The 11,323-nt window shown below is 51.3% G+C and overlaps 1 protein-coding gene across 1 annotated transcript in view; it reads right to left on the reverse strand.

Moving 5' to 3' along the window:
- TNPO3 (transportin 3) overlaps positions 1-11,096 on the reverse strand; it is a 44,873-nt gene extending 33,777 nt beyond the window's left edge. Inside the window, exons 1-2 of the mRNA XM_054988339.1 lie at positions 10,685-11,096; positions 875-1,075 (exon numbers count right to left, since the gene is read on the reverse strand). Of these exons, the coding sequence (XP_054844314.1) occupies positions 875-1,075; positions 10,685-10,846 (363 nt within the window). The 5' untranslated portion in view covers positions 10,847-11,096. The remainder of the gene's footprint in view (positions 1-874; positions 1,076-10,684) is intronic.
- Positions 11,097-11,323: the final 227 nt, after the last annotated feature.

An 11,323-nucleotide genomic window follows, 5' to 3' on the forward strand; every position in this document is an offset into this window, starting at 1 on the left:
GTTGCAGCAGGGCCACTGGAAGTTCCAGACCTTTATGTGATGGACATACAAGCATGGAGACACTGTGAAAAGGAGGAGCAAGGAAGGAGAAGACCACATCTACCACCACCTTGCTCTGAACAGGGTCTGCCTTGGTGGCATGGCTACAGACTGCTCTGGGTGAGCTACTGGCCCAGCACAGCACGCCAATGATATAGGTACATCTCCATATTTATCCTCCTTACAAGTTCCACATCAACGTAGGGTGTTTTCACTGGCTAGGTGTAATACTATGCGGCCCGCCATTTTATATGGCAGATTTAACAAGACACCCTATTCAACCAGATATTGCCTATGGAAACAAAATTGTGTTGAGTCAATCACACTTTCTTCTGCATTGTCATCTGTATGTTGATATATATCGCACATATTTAAAATCTGTTCTAGCTAATAGGACGGACTGCCCTGATTCGCTCAAAGCTTAGAGATCGTTGAACAATTCTTTTCCCGAGGTAACCAAGATGGTGGCTAAGTTTCTCCATGCTGCTTTGAAGTGGCGTCAAAAGGTTATCACAGAATTAAGTTATGATTGCTTTTTCCTTTTATTGTGCCTGTATTTTAATAACTTGAATTGCTGATATATGCCAATAAAGGGTAACTTCGATTTATATACCACCCTTCAGGACAACAATGCCCACTCAGAGCAGTTTACAAAGTATGTTATTATTATCCCCACAACAAACACCCTGTGAGGTGGGTGGGGCTGAGAGAGCTCTGAGAGAGCTGCGACTCACCCAAGGTCACCCAACTGGCTTCAAGTGGAGGAGGGGGGAATCAAACCCGGCTCTCCAGATTAGAGTCCTGCGCTCTTAACCACTACACCAAACAGGCTTACCTGCGTGACAATGACAGGGGACATGTCTTTCAAGTTCTGGATGTGGGAAAGCAAAGAGTCCCGCAAAGAGGCGTGCGAGTCCGTCGGGAGCTCGTAGAATGAGGTCTGGATTTTCATTTTCATCGTTTGGGCTGCAAAGTAGCATGATTCCACGTCCTGCCGGATCTGCAGCAACTGATCCGAAATCTCCCAGGCATGAACCTTGCAGGGGGAGGCAACATGGAACGACAACGTCAGGCCATGGCAGGCGGGAGGATTTATCAGCAGCGTGAGCTATACGGAGGCTGTTTTATAGGAGAGTCAGGCAGGGGGAAACCTGGCAGGTCTGCTGAAGTCTCCTGAAAAGCTGCAATCAGAAAGCCTAAGAATTCATGCCAAGTGCAAAACTGTGGCTTCTAGTGCAGATGCTGGTCACTGTCATAGATGACGCCGAAATTACCTAGCAGAAGCAAACTCGTAGCAACAGACAGCGTAGTCTATAGAGTCCAGCGTAGTCTACAGCCCCTACCCTTTTGCCAAAACATCTTTTTGAACTATTACCTTAGAGTATAAGGTTAAGGTGGGCTCTGGCAACGACTGTTCTTGAGGAGCTCCCACCCCTCTCAGCGCTGCTCCAAAGCCCCCCCCCCTTCCCAGCACTCAAAACAAAACCAAGGGTGTGAAAAAGCAAGCAGCTTCTAAAGAGTGCACTTGCAACAAGATAACTATTTCTTGGACTTCTGCACACAAAGACACACACCATCAAGAGTGGTACTCTTGTGGGGAGGGGGGGAGATAGCTGTGAATTTCTTGCATTGCACGGGGGTTGGACTAGATGACCCTTGGGGATCCCTTCCAGCTCAATGTTTCTAAGAGAAATTCTGCACCTGTTCGACGCAGCAGCAGCAAAGGTCAAACTTCTGCCAGGCTGCCTTCTACAGATGTTTCTTCTTGAGCCCTCCAGCCTCAGGTGTAAGTGGCGGCCCAAAGAGGGTCAGGATACCCACCGTCCATTCATGGCTAATGCACAGAAGAACTAGTTGACTCAGTGCAAAGTGGACCACAGGGGAACATCGCCTGCACAGCCGCCCTACACTGAACCAGACCGCAGCTCAGCACTGTCCGCTTTGACTGGCAGCTCTCAGGCAAGGGAAGGGTCTCTCTCTCTCTCTCTCTCTCTCTCTCTCTCTCAGACCCGCCTTTGTCTTTTAACTGGAAATGGCAGGGACTGAACACAAAACTAGGCTAGAATCCTTTCCCCTGACATGCTAGCTTTCTACGCGCAAAGATCGTTCCCTCTTATAGAACAGCGCTCAGGCATTTAATCCCCTGCTATAATCATGATACAGCTCAAGCACATGTTTACGACATAACTGAGATCTGAGCCAAATGTTGTGGAACTGGCTCCCCCGGGGAACACCCACCTGAAGGCATCGAGGAAAGCTCGCAGGGCCTTTCTGTCCCAACAGGACTCTCAGGGCGTGCCTGCAACATTCACAGCTGGTGCCCCCCCCCCGCCCTTTGTAACAGGGTTGCTGTAACTGGAGGTGGAATTAAATTGCTTCTTAGCGGATCTGGTTTCTGTGTGACGGGACCTATTCCAGAGGAGGCGCGTTCTAATCCGCTATGCCAGCAGCACACACTCCACAGCTCACAGACAGCCATATTTACAGTAACAACAACAACATTCGATTTATATATCGATCTTCAGGACAACTTAACACCCATTCAGAGCAGTTTACAAAGTATGTTATTATTATCATCAACCGAAAGAATCATAGAGGACCCTCCGGGGTGCTCTAGTCCAACCCCCTGCACAGTGCAGAAAATTCACAACTACTCCCCTACACCCCCAGTGAGAGACACACAGTTACGGTGAACCCTGTGCCCCACCACAAACACATACATACAATAATATGGAACGATTAAATGTGTAACTTTTTATACTGCCAGACAGTAAGGAGTCCAGTAGCACCTTTAAGGCTAACCAACTTTATCGTAGCATAAGCTTTCGAGAACCACAGCTCTGTACTATTCTGCAACTACAGACTAACGTTTGATGCAAGAGCCAGGCTGCAGGACATGTATGTGCAAGTCAGAATAGTGTCGGCAAGCATGTGCAGAGTATCTTTCCTCCCCACGGAATCTGTGCAGCCAGCAGTCACTCAGCAGGAGGGCGCCTCCCACAGGGCTGAGCATCACCAGAGTCCAGGGCTCATTTTGAGGGGGGACGCACAGGAACGCAGTTCCAGCAGTTCTCCGAAAAGGTCACGTGTCAGGTGGCCCCGCCCACCTGAGCCATTTTGGGCCCTTCGGCCCGGATTGGGGCCAGAACAGCCCAGATTGGGGCCAGAACAGCCCAGATCAGGTTGGTGCCGGGCGGGGGAACCGTCCCCTGCCCGGCACCTACCCGGTCCTGGCCATTTTGGCCCCCTTACTGCAGCCCCCTGACTCTCATGGCTGTTCCTTTGCTCAGGTCCAGCAACCTCAGGAATGACTTTTCTAGGGTCAAAAGGGACTGCAGAAATGCACGCAGGAAAATGGCAGTGTCAGGTCGGCCATTTGGGGCCCACTTCGGCCAGGATCAGGGCCAAAACCACCAGGATTGAGTCGGTGCCTGGCGAGGAACCCCTCCCCTGCCTGGCACTGACCTGATCTGGGCTGTTTTGGGCCGATGAAGGCCCAAATGTGCCCAAAATGGCCATTTTGAGCCCATTTTGGCCTGGATTGGGCAGTTTCGTCCTGAATTGGGGCGAAAACAGCCCTGATCGGGCCACTGCCAGGAGGAGGAACACTCCCCCATCTGGCAGCAGCCAAATCCCAGTCATTTCAGGCCCGATCCTGGCCATTTTGGGCCCCTTTCAGCCATTTTGGGCCCAATTTGGGCCCAAAACAGCCAGGATTGGTCCCAAAATGGCCAGAATCAGGCCTCTGACAGGTGGTGGATCACTCTCCCGCTCAGCAGCGGCCCAATCCTGACCATTTCAGGCCCCTTTTCGGCCATTTTCAGCTCCTTTTTGCCATTTTGGTCCCATTTTCGGCCCTGAATGGCCAGGATTGGGTCCAAAACAGCCAGGACAGGTGACGTCAGGAGGTGCGGCATATGCAAATCAATTATGCTAATGACACACTTCCAGTGATGGCAAGGGGTGTGGCATATGCTAATGAGTTCCTGCAGCTCTTTTTCTACGAAGTGACCCCTGCCAGGGTCCCACTGAGAAGGGACTCCCCCCCTTGCTGGTGCAGGCAGATTCCTGCCTCTTCTGCCCTCCAAGAGGCTCCGAAGGTTTTGCTAAATGTCCGCACCCCTGTCATTTACGCAAAGGTCAACATTGAAACAAGATCTCCAAATGCACACCCCCTCCCACCAAAAAGATTAAGAGCAATAAAAATATATATATCGAAAGGTGGGGGAATGGCGCTTGCTCTTGGGAACAGAATGGAATTTCATCCCTCGGCAGCGCTCATGTTTGTGTTCTAAGGAAACGCTCGTTTGACCTCAAAAGACTTTTCCACCAGGGCCCAGACGCTGTGCAGCCACCAAATGCCACAGGAATTGTGTAACTTTGGGGGTGGGCTGGCTTTGTTTTTCCTTCTTTCAAAAGCGAGGGGAATTGCAGGGCAGTGCTTGAAAGTGAATATGGACAATCAAGGGGAAAGCCTGACAGAGGAGGCCAGAGTGTCTCGTTTCCCTATAATTGGAAATGGGATCCTTCAAGCAGTTGAGCCCCCCCAGCCCCCCCTCACCAACCCTCCTGCCTGAACCAGCAAAGAGGAACCTGGTTGAGAAACGGGTTCCTGGGCCTTCCTGGAGGTGGTTTTGCGACCGGATCGCACGGCTCAGCGGAAAAAAGGTGCCAGAGAAGGAAGTTCAGTAGAAGCTGGTCAAACACAAAACCTGAGGCAGGCAAGACAAAAACGCGCCCATTTTTTTAAAATGACGGGTGACCCAGGATTCCAAAAAGTTGCAGAAGCAAATTCTGCTTCTCAAATTGTGATCCAGCATTGCCCCGGAGACTGGAAACTGATCCAACCTTGCTTGGAAACCAAGTCAAGTTCACACCAGGCACTGGATGAAATGATTAGCTGTTCCCTGCAGTAAACACCTTCAAAGCAGACCTCTGGGGAAATCCTTACATTTCTTAACAGGGTAGTTAGAAGCAGGAGGCAGAATGACACAGAAGCAGCCATAAGGCCCTTGAAGGCCCATATCCAAACAACGTGCCACAGAGCTTGCCTTCTAAACAGAAAAATAGTATTCCGAGAACACCACTAGACCTCGATTCAAACAAATGAAGGTGGGGGGGGGGAATCCAAGCTCCAGCATGCCCCAGCAGAGAGATTATTAGACTTGGGACACTGGGGCTCAGCCACAATTCCACAGTCCTGGACAACCGAGTCTCTTTTGTCCCTAGCTATAAAATGGGAGTAATTGTGACTGATCTCATAGGGTGGCTGTAAAGAAAGAACATACAATCTGTCGTACTGAATGGAACAGTAATCCATTTGACTCAACACTTTCCCCCAAGAATGCTGAGTGGGACACATCACACAGGCATGCACAATTACAACACGAAGGCCGCTACGCCCCTTATTTGTGCCAGCATCAGCTAATCAGAAAGGCGTGTGTGATAGAGCATTTGGGGCTACACAACCCACCAACAGGCTGATCTGCCTTGGGTTTTATCTACCCCCACCCTTTTTAAAAAGAATCAGTTATCACTGATGACCAGGTATTGTTTTCTTGCAATAAATGTCATGGGTCCAAAGACGAGGAATTCGAAAGCCCTTTGTATATCGAATAAGCTACAAAGCTGTCCAAACTCAGAACAAAACCTTGAGCCCAGAACGAAGGCGTGCCCATTGACTACGGTCAACATTTCTCTTCCCTCTTGGGTGCTGCGCCCCATTCCCAGCAGTGATTTGTCTTTCCCCACACTCCTGCCAACGAAAACTATGCCAAGGAGGAACACATCCCCACCGTTATCTGTAAACTTCTCTGAGTCCTAGGGAAAAGCGCCTGGACAACCTTGGAGATGACTACATCATCTCTTGTCTTCTTTCCCTGCTTGGGGGACAGAGAAAGTGGGGGGGGGGGAGAAGAGGTTAAGAATTTGGATTTCCTTCCCAAAGAATCGGGAGGGCTCTGGTCAAACGCTACTGTTTCCTTACCTCATTTCACAGGAGCTAGGCAAAACGGGTTAAGCCAAGCAGCCATCTCTGACCAGTGCCTCGCCTGGCGTTACAGTGAACCCTGCAGGACGGGCTCCCTGAGCCAGCAGTTACCAATCAGATGGGAGAGCAAAGACAGGGTGCCTCATCGGCCACGTAGACATGACCAAGTGACAGGGCCCACTAAGCCACCCTAGACAGTCGGCCTCGGGAGAGCCAGTGATGAGAACCCGTTGCCCAGATTCTTAAAGATCGAGCAACCAAAGAATAGAGAGACATTCTCAGCTCCTCAGCGTTCACAAGGGCCCTCCCCAACCAGATCAAAGAACTGCTCTTTCAGCAATTATGAAGACTAGACACTTGAAAAATTCAAGCCACAGACCTCAGAATACCCAGTTCTGTGCTTGATACAAGATGCACTGCCATGCGCCCAGCTAGAGATACCTGGGAGAACGGCGAGTATATCCAGTATTTTAAATAAATAAATATTTACCACCGACTGCTGACTGCAAATTTTTCTCAAGCCCTAGGCCCATAAGCTTGCATGGCTGGGCTGGCAACTCAGCCAGTGAGCATCTCAGCAGGAAAAAAACCTGCAGATTGCCCAGTGCAGGCAATTAAGCACAAGGACAGAGATGAGAGGTATTTATTTATTTTATTTACGTCATTTATAGTCCGCCTTTCTCACTGAGACTCAAGGCGGATTACACAGTGTGAGGTTAATACAATCAGTATCTAGTACATTTCAATACAATGCCATAAGGAAGCTAAGAGGGCATTTGATGCAATGAGAAAGGGATACGGCCTATCCTAGGAAATGGGGGCACCCAATAGCCAGGAAGAGGACAGGGAATCAAAGCGCACCCGTTCCAAAGACCTACCGAATGCAGCCATGAAACCAAATGAGTTCCTGCACCAAATGATGCCAAATTTGGTGGCAGAAAGACATTTCAGACTCCTCAGATAAACTCTACAGAGAACCAAATATGTATTCATATGCTCTTAGGTCAGGGTCAGATTTCAAGACCCGGGTAGCCAGGAGTCTGGGATCCCTACAGCACACAAAAAGGAACCAATAATCACCTCCAGCACAATTTGGGCAGAAATTCGCCCTCCTTGCAACGTGAAAATAGAACCAGTATATCACCTTTATAACCCAGATCATCTAGCCCGGGCTTTTGCCCAAAGACAGGAAGGCCCCGCTCTTCTGAGAGCCAGCGTTGTATAGTGGTTTGTGCAGAGGTCCCCAGCCTTTCTGTGCCTGTGGACAGCTTTGGAATTCCAACACAGGGAGGTGGGAGCAACCATAAAACGGCCACCTCAGGAGGCAAAGCCAACCAACCACTCACATATATAGGAAGTCCCAAGTGCGGGAGACAAGAGGAGAAATGTTTAAAAATACACTGGAAAGAGCAGCAAGAGAATAAAACCAACACTGCGATGGCACCTGCCACTGAACCAATGTTATTTTTATCCACACAGCTAATCGGGTTTCTAATGGACAATCAGGAGCCCCACCTACTTCTAAACACACTTAGTGGGTACCAGGAAAGGTATCAGCAGGTGCCATGGTGCTCACAGGCACCAAGCTGGGAAGCCCTGGGTTAGTGTTGGACTAGGATTCAGGAGACCTGGGTTTGAATCCCGCCTCTGCCAGGAAACTTGCTCTGTGACCTTGGGCCAGTCATACTCTCAGCCTAACCAACCTCACAGGGTAATTGTGAGGATAAAATAGAGGCGAGGGGAACAATGTAAGCTACTTTGGGGGCCCGCTGGAGAGAAAGATAATTAAAGTTAATAAAACTCTATGCTTCAAGTAAGAAGCAGGTAACATTTAAGAGTTCGGATTGCTGCATTAACCGTAAACTCTCTCAATAACTCTTACAAAAAACCTGAAAAGTAGCCCAATATTCCGGAATATGGACTACCGGAGCAGTATTTGTCCACTGTGTTGGCCTTTGACTGGGGGCCAAAATTTAAACGCTGTGAAGCTGGTGAACCTGATCCAGTTACACTTATTCTGCCTGACCTACCTCAGAGTGCTGTTGTGAGGATACAAGAAGGGCAGAGAAGAAACTCTGAGCACCTCCTTGCACTATGTCCATAAAAGCAGACAGTTGTGAATAAGAGTTTCTAGTTCAGTCGCTGCTCTAATATTCACCTGTGGAAACCTCTTTGGCTTGTCTCTCTAGAACATTTGCAACCAGGTACAGTCCTAGAAAGTCCACTGTTCCTAAAGGAATGTCTCCACTTCCCAGCCCAAATTCTACAAAGATTGGGGGGGGGGGGTCCTGCAAGGACCTGCTTTTTCAGAAGTTTGCTCATTAAAGATTCACAGGAGGGCCTTCCTGGCTGCCCCCCCCCATCTGTGGAACTCCCTCCCACAAGAAGAATGCTCACCTTCATTCTCACACACTTTCTGGAAAAAAACTAACATATATTTTGTCTGGAATGCACCTGACAGTATTTGAAGGATTTTTATGTCTTGCCTGATGGCTTAAACTAGATTGGGTTTGATGTTTTTGAAATTGTTAACCTTTTTGTTTTCCTTGTAGGTCGCTTTGTGTATTCACAGAATGGAAAAGCAGGATATATGTTTTCTTTAAAGAATCAAATTTTAAAAAGCAGAGATTTCTGCAAGAACATTAAGGATGTACCCAGTGCCAGATCCTATATAGCATGTGCTACATAGCTTTACTTTCTCAGTGCTCACAGAGGGGTGCTGGCAAAGATGATTCCTTGGCAAAGACTAGCCTCAAACCCAAGTCTCCTAGATCCAACTACTGCCAGTTTCACCCATCTTCAGAACAGAGCAAGTCCCAAGAACACACCCACATCTATGAGAAACAGTTCAAGGAAGCAAACTTGCTACTCAGTTAATTTCCCCCCTAAACCCTGTACATGCAGAAGCAACGTCACCCCCATTCCCCGCTGACTACACAGCTTCCCATTTCCACTGGACTGGTAAGAGAGCGAGGAGAGACCGGAAAGCATGCAAGTTCTCAGCCGCAGTGAAATTGCAAGCCGCTATTCAAGCTCATCAATAGGTTCGGAGTTTTCTCGCATGTAACCGCTCTTAGCTGCCACCAGGAGCAGATCTACTTTCAGCTTCAGCCCAGGAAAGGGCGGGGTGGTAAAGTACAAAGCTATTTTACAAGTTTTATCAAGCACATGAAATAACTTTCACAAGCGAGAAGAAACGTTGGATTTTTTTTTTAAAGTGTCCTTCTCTTTGAGCTTGGTGGTTCCTGTGCCAAACAGAGTGGCCCAGCATGTCAGGGCTTCTGAGCAACCTATCAGTGTCTCAGCTTATTTAAGCTGTGCTTCAAACATCCGGCCCCTTTCTGGGCTATCCAAGCATGCAAGCGCATGGCCGGGAGCAGAAGGAAGCAGTGTCTCCCCCTGGCATTCATGACACTGGGCAGAAACAGATTGTGTGAAAATTACAGATTAGAAAAACACCACAACGGAGGTCCAAGAGGCCCAATTCCACCACCAGCATCACCACCCGAACAGGGATGGATCCTTGCACTGGCAAAAAGCCACCTCTTGCCTCTTAACCCTTGGAAGGCTCTGCGTCTGGCAGCTTGCCCCTTAAAGTAAGCACCATGATTCCACTGCACAGCAACGCACACATTTGCCAAGCTCAGTGCAGAACTATGCCAAGTGCTGTCGCAACAGTTAGGTCTCAGCAGAGCAGGAATGTGAGGCAGGGAAAAAGTGTCATTTCAGATTCTCTGGAGTTAAGCGGCCATTGCCCCCTCGGGGCAGGAGTCACCAGGATTGGGAGACACAAAGCCCCCCCCTCACTGTCCCCAAACCTGGGCATTCGAAGCTGTGGCATGCCACTGCCCAAGAGAACAGCAACGGCTTTTCCTCAGGAGCAGCCTTGGGACCTCTTGCAAAGGACGGGGTGGGGCGGGCAATGCCAAAGTGTTGCCCCCTGCTTCTGAAGAAGGGAGCTTGACTCTCAAAAGCTTACCCCCTGAAAATCTTGTTGGTCTGTAAGGTGCCACTGGGCCCAAACCCTGCCATTCTATGAGCCTTTAACTGCGACTTAAAGGCTCAGGGATCTCCATTCCTACTCGTGTCTGAAAAAAGGAGCTGTGACTCTCGAAAGCTTCTACCCTGAAAATCTTGTTGGTCTCTAAGGGTGCCACCGGACTCCAATCCTGCTGTTCGACTGCAGACCAACATGGCCACCCATGTAACTATCTTCAGGGAAGGCACCCCACTCGGTGGCATGGAGGGCAAATCTATCCACCTCAAGAAGAGATTATCTGAAGAAGGGAGCTGTGGCTCTCGAAAGCCTGCACCCTGAAAATCTGGTCGGTCCCTAAGGTGCCGCCAGACTCAAATCCTGCTGTCCTTCTGCGACCCCACCTGAAGCTGGTCTGGGCGTTTGGTCCCAGCAGCACCTTCAAGACCAGCCCCAAGGTGCCCCCGCCCCGAATCGTGCCCTTCCGCCGCGGGCCAACACGGCCACCCCCCGAAGCAACGAGGCCTCAGCAGACACATGGTTAGAGGCCAGGCGAGGGGCCCAGCTGGACCTCGCCTGGAGGCCCCCTCCCCAGCACCTCCCCACCCCTGCGGGCCCGGCTGCGGCCTCGCCCCTGCCAGGCCCTGCCCGGCTCAGGCGGCCCGGTCCCGCCCGCTCACCGATCTCTGGAGCTCCCCGAGCCACAGGCTGGCGCGCTCCTTGCCGCTGGGGTCCGGGTCGTGGTAGAGCGCCTGCACGGCCTGGTACACCACCTGCAGGCTGGGCTTGCCCGCGCCGCCGCCGCCGGGCCCGGGGCAGCCGCCGCCCCCGCCGGGATCCATGCCTCGGTCGCCGCGCCGCCGCCTCAGGCCGCCTCCTCAGGCCGCCCGGCCCATCGCCGGCCGCGTCCGTTACCGGGCAGGAAGCGGGCGGCAGGGGGCCGGTGTCCCCGGAGGACGCTCCCCGCGGAAACCCCGCCCCGCGCGCCTCGCGTTCCGGTCTGAGCCTCGCGCCGCCGCCGCCCGCGCCCGAGAACCGCCGCCCGCACCACGCCGAGCAGGCCCCGCCGCCGGCCTTGGCTCGCTCGCTCCGCTCCCGCCCGGAACCGACGGCAAGCGACGACGCACTTCCGGCCCCCGGCGCCTCCGGTGCACCGCCAAAGCCGTCCGGGCGGAACCGCGCGCCAACCCGGAAGTGGGCCGCCTTGAGAGGGGAGGGAGGGCGTTGCCAACCTCCAGGGGGTGGCTAGAGTTACAATTTAATTCCATAGTACTAGAGGAGTTCGCCGTGTTAGTCTGGAGTTGCGAAATAGTAAAGAG

The sequence above is a fragment of the Eublepharis macularius genome, chromosome 9 (assembly GCF_028583425.1).
Source record: "Eublepharis macularius isolate TG4126 chromosome 9, MPM_Emac_v1.0, whole genome shotgun sequence".
In the NCBI taxonomy this organism is placed as follows: Eukaryota; Metazoa; Chordata; class Lepidosauria; order Squamata; family Eublepharidae; genus Eublepharis; species Eublepharis macularius.